The sequence below is a fragment of the Cetorhinus maximus genome, chromosome 6, assembly GCF_964194155.1.
Source record: "Cetorhinus maximus chromosome 6, sCetMax3.hap1.1, whole genome shotgun sequence".
NCBI classification, from domain to species: domain Eukaryota; kingdom Metazoa; phylum Chordata; class Chondrichthyes; order Lamniformes; family Cetorhinidae; genus Cetorhinus; species Cetorhinus maximus.
The window spans coordinates 64,377,309-64,389,743 of NC_135884.1; the positions used below are offsets into that span (position 1 = coordinate 64,377,309).

The 12,435-nt window shown below is 44.3% G+C and overlaps 2 protein-coding genes across 4 annotated transcripts in view; one reads left to right on the forward strand and one right to left on the reverse strand.

The window, feature by feature from the left end:
* sema3h (sema domain, immunoglobulin domain (Ig), short basic domain, secreted, (semaphorin) 3H) overlaps nucleotides 1–3,271 on the reverse strand; it is a 203,875-nt gene extending 200,604 nt beyond the window's left edge. Inside the window, exon 1 of the mRNA XM_078543789.1 lies at nucleotides 3,143–3,271. The gene's annotated coding sequence lies outside the window, so the exon portion shown is untranslated. The remainder of the gene's footprint in view (nucleotides 1–3,142) is intronic.
* Nucleotides 1–12,435, forward strand: part of zmynd10 (zinc finger, MYND-type containing 10) — a 76,481-nt gene that overhangs the window by 30,746 nt on the left and 33,300 nt on the right. For 2 of the 3 annotated variants that reach the window (XM_078543791.1, XM_078543792.1), the window contains 2 exons: nucleotides 1,047–1,100; nucleotides 3,304–3,438. In XM_078543791.1, coding sequence (XP_078399917.1) covers nucleotides 1,047–1,100; nucleotides 3,304–3,438 — 189 coding nt within the window. Of the gene's footprint in view, nucleotides 1–168; nucleotides 249–1,046; nucleotides 1,101–3,303; nucleotides 3,439–12,435 lie in introns of all 3 variants that reach the window. The other variant, XM_078543793.1, reaches the window with a different exon arrangement.

A 12,435-nucleotide genomic window follows, 5' to 3' on the forward strand; every position in this document is an offset into this window, starting at 1 on the left:
GGTTTTTTGGAAGGAGGGGTAGCAATTGTTTTTTGGTTGGTTAATGTAAGTTAAGCTTGCATTCCAAATTAATCGGTGCATGTCTGGGACTTTATGTGAATGCAGAAGACTATGTAAGCTGATTCTCTAAATGTAAGGGTGTGACTTGCACACTTGTTTGATTTAAAGGTTTTACAAAAATGGTGACCGCAAATTGGAGAATGACTTCTGTACTGCTGCAACTAGAAATTGTGTTTTATGCCACCCAGGTAATTGTAGAATAAATAAGTTACTTATTGCACTACCCCACGTATTAGCCACTCATTCCAACTCAGTTACTGCATCGACTTGTTCATTTGTGAATTTTGTGCTTATTTCACTGTTTATTCAGATTTCAGTTGTTGGCTTGCACAGAAGATTGTATAATTTTGGGGTATATTTCTACGATGGTAGCATTACAGCATAGCGAGCCTCATATCACAGCGATAATGTTTTGAAGCTGGCATATGAACACAGTCAGATCAACGATATCTCGCATCACACTGGGAAAACCTACACTTCTGATCTTCAGATCCCCTATCACATGTTGGGTAGTTTAAATTTCAGGTTTATATTTCCTTTCACGCATAACCTTGTAACATGATGACATCATCACATAATCTGTCAATTAAGCTTTGTAATGAGAAACTAAAATTTGATATGAAAGAGGTGTAATTCCAACCATGAACCTGAGAAAGTTTGTTTGCTGTTTGATGTGCATTGTGTAGGATGCAGTCTTAATCTGGTTTCAACCTGGTATCACCCCTTGGCTGTAAACTGGATTTGAATCAATCATCGCAACATGGTGATTGGCAGCATTGCAGCTGTAATGGGCTGACATTGACACAAAGCAGACAACTTCTCAAATATTATATACAAATGTTTGAGACATTAATGTATTTAATTCTTCATACAGAAAAAGATTTGCATAACATGTGGTATTCCTTACTGGCAGAGTGTTCTCATTGGCACTGTATTTCCGATATTGGGTGAACTTAGTTTGTGATTGTGTCCTTTCTCTTGCATAGATTCATCACGAAGCAACCATTATTAACCTTCTAGAAACTATCTTTTACCACAAGGTAGGTATGTTACACATTTCAATTAGGTGCACTGAACTAACTGTTCCAAAAACAAACTTACTAAAAAAAAATCATGGATGTTCAATATTGGCATATCTTTGACAAAGACACTCCTATTTTCTCCCCATACTGTAAATGCAATGCAAAAAATGTAAATTTAATCATAATTATGTTTTCCAAAAATTGCACGTGAAATATCAGAGGCATGCTGGAGAATCTTTGCTGTACTGATAGAGGTGAAATTGGTCTATGCCAGCTGCGAGGAGTGGGCTTGTAGCAAATCAACAAAGGATTTTTCACCATACTACTTTTTATTTTCCATTGATTCGGAAAATATTGCCAAGATTTTTCATTTCAAACCAAGTCAAAGCATAGTGAGACTAGGAAATGAGTCTCCAAAAAGAGTTTGAAATAATGTTCTGTGAACTTCAGTAAAAATAATATTGTGTGTGGTGAAAAATTGGCTGCTCAAACCTGTTTTGCACTGCTGGCCTGAACTAATTTCACCCCCATATTGTTTTAAGGGCCTCTGAAAACAATGCTTTGTAGCCTAGTTAGGTGGTGGAGGCAGGGTCATTGAATATTTTTAAGGCGGAGGTAGATAGATTCTTGTTAGACAAGGGAATCAAAGGTTATCAAGGTTAGATGGGAATGTGGAAGTCGAAACACAAGAAGATCAGCCATGATCTTATTGAATGGCTGAGCAGGCTCGAGGGGCCGAATAGTCTACTCCTGTTCCTATTTCTTATGTTCTTATGCTATTAATCATTGACCAAAAACACAATGCCCAAGAACTAATGCACAAAGTTCCAATGAGACCTCATCATCTAGGTTCCAAATGCCTATGCTATGGCCTGAACAAGCAATTCAAAATATATCTTTATAAATTTCCCTTTATTTGGAATAATTTCCAGATCAATCAACCTTGCCAGGTTCCCATAGACAACCTCCTTTTTTGTTCTCCACTTTGTAACATAATGAACTCGAATTAACTCAAAACTACAAAATAAAGGCAGAAATGTCACTACTTTATCACAACTCCTGTTCCTATGTTCCTATCCACCTCCCCATTACGAATCACACCCTTGTGAAAATGCTGGCCATTATTTGCCAATGATCCTTGAAGTTGAACAATTTCGTTATCCATGGATGCCTGGGTGAAAATGTCAGCCAACCTGAACTTTGACCTCCCCTCTTTTTGTAGCCTAGTTAGGCATCCACCGAGTTAAGCACCCATCTTGGGTGCAATTTGTTCTTATTAAGATGACTTTCATTAACTGAATGAAAATACATCTTTGCTTTTTGAAGAACATGGTTCCATTCAAATGAAGTAAAACAGTGCTGAAAATGTAGCTGAAGCTGTAACTCCATCTTGGGGGAGAGCAATTTTATGAAATCTGCCAACCCTGCAAATTTCTCATCCCATGGCAAAGTGATTAGAACATTTAACATACATTTTTCTTTTCTTTTCCTACTATAATAAAATATTGATTAACAATAGTTAACAAAAAATATCTTCTAAAGTCTTTCAGTGTTTCCAGAAATGTTCCCACTTTTCCCTTTTCTTTCTACTTCCGCCACAACTTCCCCCTACCACCTGTAAATGATAGTACTTGAGGTACTGTAAGGAAATCATTAATTTTATTCACCCACCAGCAGCCTGCCAAAGGCCTGGTTTGTCAGTTGATACACTATTATCTTTCTGAGAACTACAGTGATGTTACTCTGAATGTAGTGATTGTAAGGCCTTGTGTGATTAAGCAAACAGTTCTTTAGAAGTTTACTTGTTCTTCCATTTGTCAGACCTGTTAATAGTAAGTGCAACCATGGCCTTGAATTTGCCATGTATACGTTAGTGGCCAAATTTTGTGGCGTTTATCTTAAAGGGTTAATGCTTTTACCAAACTGAAAGATAGAGGGATACTATACAAATGCACCAAGTATTTGATGCATTACTAAAAGTAATTGCTAATTTGACACCATTACTAACAATAATTTCTGTTCCAAATTATTTTTATTTAAATATGAATTTTCAAACTCACCACAATCCAAGGATCAAACCTGTGATGTTCCTGATCTTAGCAAGGTAACAAGTGGGATATTCATCCACTGAGCTCTGTTATGGGCTTAATGCAGTTGCTGACCCATTCACACCTTTCAACCACCTCTAATGGAATGTCTCTTTTTAATGTATTGCGTGCAGGATGTGTGTGACTCTGCAGATGAGGCGGTGCTGGACCTTGCTGATTACTGCCATCGAAAGCTGACCCTGCTGGCTGCACGGAGTGATGGCTGTGAAAAGCAGGAATTGGATAGAACATCACCAGCATCCTTAGAGGTATGATATAGAGCTAAACCACTGTTGATATGGTATCCCTATGTGATTAGATTATATTAATGCATTTCTATGGCCAGACTGCATGTGTATTTTGTTACGATCCCTGTAGAGACTGATAACTGTTAAAAAGAGACATGAATTTCCCAGTGACCAACTCAAAGGATCATATGTCAAGATTTTAAGACTTTGGCCGAGATTTTCCAGGCCCGCCCACCGGCAGGATTTACTAGTGCCGCTGAAGACAATGGACATTTGGCTGGCTCAGGCCAGAAAATCCTGCCCTTTTATTGTAACAAACATAATAAAATCAACATGGATGATACATTGTTTGTAGGCAACTAATAGACTAAACTCCAGAAAAAGTATTCCCCCTTAATTTCTTAACTGAAACCCATGCCACATCTATACATTATCCCACACTCTCAGCAAAAATGTAGTCTTGTATTTAAAATCCCAAGCTTCTCCCTGCTTTAGGAGGATCTCTTTTCCTGCTCCACCAGAATGAATCTTCTGGTGTTCTATTAAACAAAGTCTCCTTCACTAAATCTTCTGAGCATAATCGAATGGACTTCCAGTAGCAAGGTACTCTCTGGTGATTCCTTAGTTTTTAACTCTCCACAATCCTTGTTCTCTTGAATAGGGGTTCTGCCCTCACCACAACTGCACTTGGTGATTATCCCAAAAGCAGTCCTTTCCTTCTGCCTGGCATAGCAGCACCTGCTTCCAACCTTCTTCCCCAAACCTTGCTGTCTGACTGACCCTGAAAGTTCGTGGCCTGGATTTTCACTCCCTGAGAGATGGGGTTCCTTGGGAGTCGGGTGGCTGACCCTGGAACGAGCGTGGAGGATGCAGAACCAGAAAAACTTAACAGTCCTCACCCACTCACACCCCCACACACTCCCATGCCTCATCTCCACGTCATGCTCCCACCCATCCCCATGTCCCCTCGTACCCTCCATGCCAACCTATGGCCCCCACACCCTGCATGATCCTTTATAATCCCTATGCCAATCCATGCCTCCCCACCCACCACTGTTTGCCCTTGTACTTACCATGCCAACTCATCCAGTATCCACCATGGGTAGACCTCAGCACCCATGCTGTAATTAAACAAAATAGTGTCAGTTTTGTCTATTGCAGACTGTTTTTTAATGCTCTCATTCATAAAACCTATTTACTACATTTACATTCCTTCAACTACATCATCCCTTATAACAAGAATCATTCAATTGCATTATCCCTAATAAAACAAGCATTGGAATTCATAGTCCCACTTCAAAGAGTCCATAAGATTGTAACTTGGAGCTGTCAATCAAAGTGTGAAATTGCAGGCACTCTACTGTAATAATGGACAGTTGTGAAATCAGTTATGCAGCACTAAACCAGTGATGGTACCCCTAAGGCTAATGCCATCAGACAGAGTGAAAAAGCAAGCAATCATTTTTTTTAACACTCCAGCCGGTTTTTTCAGAATTAAAGGGCAGGAGATTTAAATGCCTTGACGGACAGTTCCTCTTGACACTTTTGGCAGTTGTTTTTGACAGTTCCAATGAGTTTATACACTTTTAACACAGATTCATGCCTACTTTTAGCAATCCAAAAAGGGCACCTTCACTCACCCAAAGGCACCTGAGCTCTCCCAAAAGGCACTTGATCTTCCCCAAAGGGCACTGACCTCCCGCAAAGGACACCCAGCCGTGAATGGTGGTGGACAATTATACAACTCACTGGAGGAGGATGCTGCACTGATATCCCCATCCTCAATGACGGGGGAGCCCAGCACATCATTGCAAAAGATAAGGCTGAAGCGTTTGCTACAATCTTCAGCCAGACATGCCGAGTGGGTGATCCATCTCGGCCTCACAAGAGGTCCCCAGCATCACAGATGCCAGTCTTCAGCCAACTTGATTCACACCAAACAGCTGAAGGCACTAGATACTGCAAAGGCTATGGGCCCCGACAATATTCCAGCTATAGTACTGAAGACTTGTGCTCCAGAGCTTGCCACACCCCTGGCCAAGCTGTTTCAGTACAGCTACAACACTGGCATCTACCCAGCAATGTGGAAAATTGACCAGGCATGTCCTGTACACAAAAAGCAGGACAAATCCAATCCAGCCAATTAACGCCCCATAAGTCTACTCTCGATCATCAGTAAAGTGATGAAAGGGGTCATCAACAGTGCTTTCAAGGGACACTTGCTTAGCAATAACCTGCTCACTGACACTCAGTTTGGGTTCCTCCAGGGCCATTCAACTTCTGACCTCATTACAGCTTTTGTTAAAACATGGACAAAAGAGCTGAACTCCAGAGGTGAGGTGAGAGTGACTGCCCTTGACATTAAGGCCACATTTGAATGAGTGTGGCATCAAGCAAGCAGCCCTAGCAAAACTGAAGTCAATGGGAATCAGGAAAAAAACTCTCCACTGATTGGAGTCATACCTAGCACAAAGGGAGATGGTTGTGGTTGCTGGAGGTCAGTCATCTCAGCTCCAGAACATCACTGCAGGAGTTCCCCAGGGTAGTGCCCTCGGCCGGACCATCTTCAGCTGCTTCATCAATGACCTTCCTTCCGTCATAATGTCAGAAGTGGGGATACTCGCTGATGATTGAACAATGTTCAGCACCGTTCATAACTCCTCAGATACTGAAGCAGTCCATGACCAAATGCAGCAAGACCAGGACAACATCCAGGCTTGGGCTGACAAGTGGTAAGTAATATCCGCGCCACACAAATGCTAGGCAATGACCATCTCCAAAAACAGAGAATCTAACCATCGTCCCTTGACATTCAATGGCATTGCCATTGCTGAATCCCCCACTATCAACATCCTGGGAGTGGTTACCATTGACCAGAAACTGAACTGGACTAGCCATTTAAATACTGTGGCTGCAAGAGCAGGTCAGAGGCTAGGAACCCTGCGGCGAGTATCTCACCTCCTGACTCCCCAAAGCCTGTCCACCATCTACAAGGCAGAAGTCAAGAGTGTGATGGAATACTCTTCCCCTTGCCTGGATAAGTGCAGCTCCAACAACACTCAAGAAGCTGGACAACATCCAGGACAAAACAGCCCACTAGATTGGCACCCTATCCACAAACATTCACTCCTTCCACCACTGACACACAGTGGCAGCAGTACATACCAAGGTTTCTTAGACAGCACCTTCCAAACCCACGACCGCTATCATCTAGAAGGACAAGGGCTGCAGACACATGGGAACACCACATGGAGTTCTTCTCCTAGCCACTCACCACCATGACTTGAAAATATATCGCCGTTCCTTCACTGTCACTGGTTCAAAATCCTGGAACTCCCTCCCTAATAACACTGTGGATGTACCTACACCACATGGACTCCAGCGGTTCAAGAAGGCAGCTCACCACCACCTTTTCAAGGGCAATTAGGGATGGGAAATAAATGCTGGCCTAGCCAATGAAGCCCACATCCCTTTAATGAATAAATTAAAAAAAACCTAACTTCCCCCAAAGGTGTCCCGGGGCCATATCCAAAGGGGTACCTTACATCTCGAAAAGGGTACCCTGACTATCCAAGTGAATCTATAAAGCTCATACTTTCTCCTACCAGATACAATCTATGCATCTGGTTTCAGATATCTCTCAAACCAAAATCACACATGGGTGGAGGCAGCTGCTGATTTCTATGGACAACTACCTCTGCGAAGTGTGCATGTATGAAATACGACCCAACCCTATTCCCATCTCCCTGAAAATGGTCCATTTTTCGGGCTCGTCCACTATTTTTGTAACGACAGAGAGGTTGTCCATCATTATGAAAATCCATGTCTATGTGTCAGTTAGAAGCAAGGCCAGCTTCTTTCTCCTTTGTGTCCGAGTGTTAAAATTTGCATCTGACTTTAAATAAGTTTCAATTTGAGTTTCTGTCCCCACAACAAGTAGGTCACATGGATTGTATCCAGGTAGACTCAATATGAGGTCACATGGGCTTGTCTTGAGTCAGATCCCATATGAGGACCAATCCCCACATTTTACCTTGAATTATAGGAGACAGTTTAAAACATAACCGTCTTATATATCCAGCATTCATAACAGTTTCCTTTGGTAGTTGGCCTTGCTGCTGGGATACAAAGCAAAGCAATGTAACATTATGTGTCGTTTCCAGATTGGACATTTCGCTACCCTGTGGTAAGTTCGGTTTTAATTGGGCACAGGAATTTACATTTCAAAGAAATGCCTGAGGTTGTAGAAGGGATCTTGATGAGGTATATAAAATATTATAAATGGAAAACTCCAGATATTAATTTTAAGAAATTCATCATGATTTGGAACTAATTGGCAGGTTAGGGTGTTGGAGGCAAAAGTATTAGTCACATTCTGAGTACAGCTGGTTGGTGCAACAGGACATTTAGAGTTCTAAAGCTTTGATGGTCTGAATGACCATCATAAAGCCCTAGATTTTCTTATGTGCTTATTATTGCCCTACTACAGGCTTGCCCAACCTTTTTGCATGGGGGCCACATTTCAAAATTTTTCTCACTTAAGGGGCCAATGAGCAAATTTCGGAAGGATAAACTTTGGCACAACAATAAACATGTATTTCAAAATAAAACTGAGATATGAAAAGAAACACCATACTGAGCAAAAAATACAATGAGTAATAATAGAATGAGAGTGTGTGTGTGAGTCCGGCTCACTCACAGTATCAGGGTCCTCACTCAGTCACCCTCACCCACTGTGAGAGTGGATGAGAGTGCACGATGGTGTGGGTGGGTGAGGGTGAATGAGAACTCCGGTACTGAGAGTGAACCAGACCTAGGGACGCACTCTGCGCCCCCCCACACACTCCCCTCACACATACTCTCTCCCTCTCCTCTCTCACTGCCCCCTGCAATCTCTCATCTCCACACCCTATATTCTCTCACCTCCTCCTCATAATCTCTCATCGCCATCCACAATCTTTCATCTTCCCACCTCACATTCTCTCACCTCCTGCCACTGCAAACTCTCACCTCCCCACCACAACCTCTCACTTCCCCCAACGCACCTTCTCACCTCCCCCACCGCAAACTCTCACCTACCCCTCAACAATCTCTCACCTCCCCCAACGCACCTTCTCACCTCCCCCCCACAATCTCTCATCTCCCCTTCCACAATCTCTCACCTCCCCCCAACAATCTCTCACCTTCCCCACTGCAAATCTCTCGCCTCCCCCCACAATCTCTCACCTCCCCTAACGCATCTTCTCACCTCGCCCTCCCACAATCTCTCACCTCTCCTTCCACAATCTCTCACCTCCCCACCAACAATCTCTCACCTCCCCCCCTGCACAATCTCTCACCTCGCCCCCACAATCTCTCACCTCCCCCACTACAAACTTTCACCTCCCTCCCTGCAATCTCTCACCTCACCCCCACAATCAATTGCCTCCCCCACCACAAACTCTCACCTTCCCCCCCCCACACATTCTCTAGTACCCCCCCACACTCTCTCTCAACCCCACTCACTCTCAGCCCCACACTTGCTCTCACCTCCACACTCTCTCTCAACTTCCCCCCCACTCTCTCAACTTCCCCCCCACTCTCTCAACCCCCTCCACACTCTGTCAACCCCCTCCACACTCTCTCAACGCCCCACACTCCCCTCAACCCCCTCCCACACTCTCTCACACCCTGCTACACTCTCTCACACAACCCCACACTCTCAACCCCCTACATTCTCTCTCAAACCCCCCACACTCTCACTCAACACCCCCCACACCCACTCAACCCCCTCCACACCCACTCAACCCCCTCCACACTCTCTCAACCCCCCAGACTCCTCTCAACCTCCTCCCACACTCTCTCACACCCTGCTACACTCTCTCACACAACCCCACACTTTCTCTCAACCCCCCAACATTCTCTCTCAAGCCCCACACATTCTCTCTCAAACCCCCTCACACTCCCTCTCAACTCACCCCTCATACTCTCTCTCAACCTCCCTCACACTCTCTCTCAACCCCACACTTTCTTTCAACCCCCCCTCATTCTCTCTCAAACCCCCCCTCACATTCTGTCAACCTCCCCTCACACTCTCTTTCAACCCCCCTCACACTCTGTCAACATCCCCTCACACTCTCTCTCAAAGCCCCCCCACATTCTCTCTCAACCCCCCCTCACACTCTGTCAACCTCCCTTCGCACACTCCCTCAAACCTCCCCCACACTCTTTCTCAACCTGCCACCCTCCCACTCTCTCTCAACGCAGCCCCCACCACCCCCCCCCAACAACTCCACACACACTCTCTCACACAGTCTCCAGTCACTCATTTCTTAGACACCATTGAGTACTGCCCCTAATGCCTCGTGTTCCAATTCAAGCCGCCTGAGCCCCACTCGAACTTGCCTAAGCCTCGTTCCAGCCCGCCTGGGCCCCGCTCTCGATGCCTGCGCCCCACTCCAGCTCGCTTAAGCTCAGCTCTGGCTGACCCATGCCCCGCTCAGGCAGACGCCTTGGTCCCTCTCCCCAGCAAGTCCGCTCCCTTATCCACACTCTCCGGCACGTCCACTCCCTTGACCCCACTCCCCGGCACCTCCACTGCCTTGTCTGTACTCCTCGGCACCTCCACTCCCTTGACCCTGCTCCCCGGCACCTCCGCTCCCTTGCCCATGCTCCTCGAAACCTCTGCTCCCTAGGCCACACTCCTCAAAAGATCCACTCCCTGGACCACGCTCCTCAAAACATCCGCTCCCTGGTCCACACTCCTCAAAACGTCCGCTCCCTGGGCCACACTCCTCAAAATGTCCGCTCCCTGGGCCATGCTCCTCAAAATGTCCGCTCCCTGGGCCATGTTCCTCAAAATGTCCGCTCCCTGGGCCACGCTCCTCAAAACTTTCGCTCCATGGGCCAAACTCCTCAAATCCTCCACTCCCTGGGCCATGCTCCTCAAATCCTCCACTCCCTGGGCCACGCTCCTCAAATCCTCCACTCCCTGGGCCACGCTCCGCAAAACCTCCACTCCCTTGGCCACACTTCCCAGGCCCTGAACTCATCGCCGCTGGTGTTCGCTGCCCCTCCAATCACAGATTGTTTCTCTCCCACATTTATGAGCCTATCAGCAGCAAGCGCAGGAAAGAAATGACTTGTGATTGGAGGAATAGCTCCATGCAGATTCTTACCTGTTTGATTGGCATTTTGAAAACTTACTCCAGGGGCCGCATAGAGAGTCCTGCATTCGGCCTGCAGGCCATACATTGGACAAGCCTGCCCTAGTGTATTAATATCCCTAGATGTTAGACTTGGCTTAACATTATTGTTCTAGCTTCTAAGTCAGAAGATTGTGGATTCAAGCTCCTCTTCAGCACTTGAACACATAATCTCGGCCGACACTTCAGTGTAGTATGAAGGAGTATTGCATTGTTGTAGATGCCATCTTTGGGATGAAATATTAAACCAAAGCCCTATTGTCCTCTGAGATTAGATGGAAATACAAGATCCCATGGCATGAGTATCAGCAGGGCAGCTTTCCTGGTGTCTTTATTCCTCAACCAACACCTCCAAAAAACAGATTATCTGACCGCTTATCTCATTGCTGTTTGCGGGACCTTACTATGCACAAATTGGTTGACACAATTCTCCATAATACAAGTGACTATACTTCAAAAGTACTTAATTGGTTGTGAAGCTGAGGTTGTCAAAGGTGTTATACAATGCAAGTTTATTCTTTTTTCTTTGAAACCTTGCCCAGAAACTTCCTGGTTCAGAGCAAAGAACTTTTGATCTAGTCTTAATTCATAATTTAGACTTTGATAATTCTATTTTTTAAGCACCAGATTTCCACTTTGCTATGTTATTTATGCTGCTTAATTCAAACTGTTAGATAATTCAGACATTTTAAGCACAGAAATGACTGAATTGTCAGGAGTTTTCATTATTATTTTTGCCAAGTTTTTAAATGGGTACTGGCGCTGGTCTTTAATCCCTATAGAAACCAGAGAATGTTAGTCTTAAAATAAAAAAGGTCAAATAGTTGCACAGAAGCTGGAAGGATATGTACTCCATTGAATGATCCCTTTCCATTTCACTTGGCTACTAATCATACATCCTTCTCTTGGTGGGGATTTATGACAGCATAAAATGGGAAAAAGTCATTCAGTTCAACAATCCCCTTCCATCTGCAAACTGTGCAACATTTGCCCTATCATGATTTCTACGTAACATGCTCAGCCCCTGAGCATTTGGTATGTAAAATTTCTCCTTGTGACAGTAATTAAGAAAATTTCACAATATCTATCCAACAACCTTATAACCTATATTTAGCTTTACTTTCAGCAAGAACGTATTTCCATGTCCCAGAAACTCATAGAGTGTAAGTACTTGCATTTCTAACCTTCAATCTTCTTCACAATCAGACCCATCTAATTGATTTAAAGAAATGAACTGACACAATATGAACTGCTTTTGCTAGGAGTCTAACCCATATGTCCACCACTTTGTATAGGTGCAGAACACAAATCTTTTTTAATCCCTTACCGCAATTTTCTAAATCTAGCAAGAAAGAACATGAGAAAGGAAAGACGCCACCCAACTTCCTCTGTCGCTCAGAACCTGTTTCAAGACTCATTCTGACCAATGTTGAATCTTTCACAAATGCATTTTCCTTCACTCCTTACTGGAATCAGGGGCCATCCTAATCCTTTTTTAAATGCATTTGCCAAGTCCAAATTTACTGCACCTTGATGCCAGATTACCCCACACATTGGCTGCTCTAAAGACAGGTTTGAATCTTGCAAATGTGCTGTTGGCAAATGCAGGCAGCCATACGAAAATTTAAAAGAGTAAAACTCTCACCTCCAAAAGCATTCAGGACTGCAATCTGTGCATATTAAATAGCAGAATTAAAACCTTCTGCTGGCCCCCTAACTGTTCCGTTCAGAACATGTGACACATGACAAAGTAAAGCCAGTGCATATAGGTCTCTGCACCATTCTCTTGCCGCGTAAGGGAGAATATAAAAGCACCACAGGTTAACTATAGCTA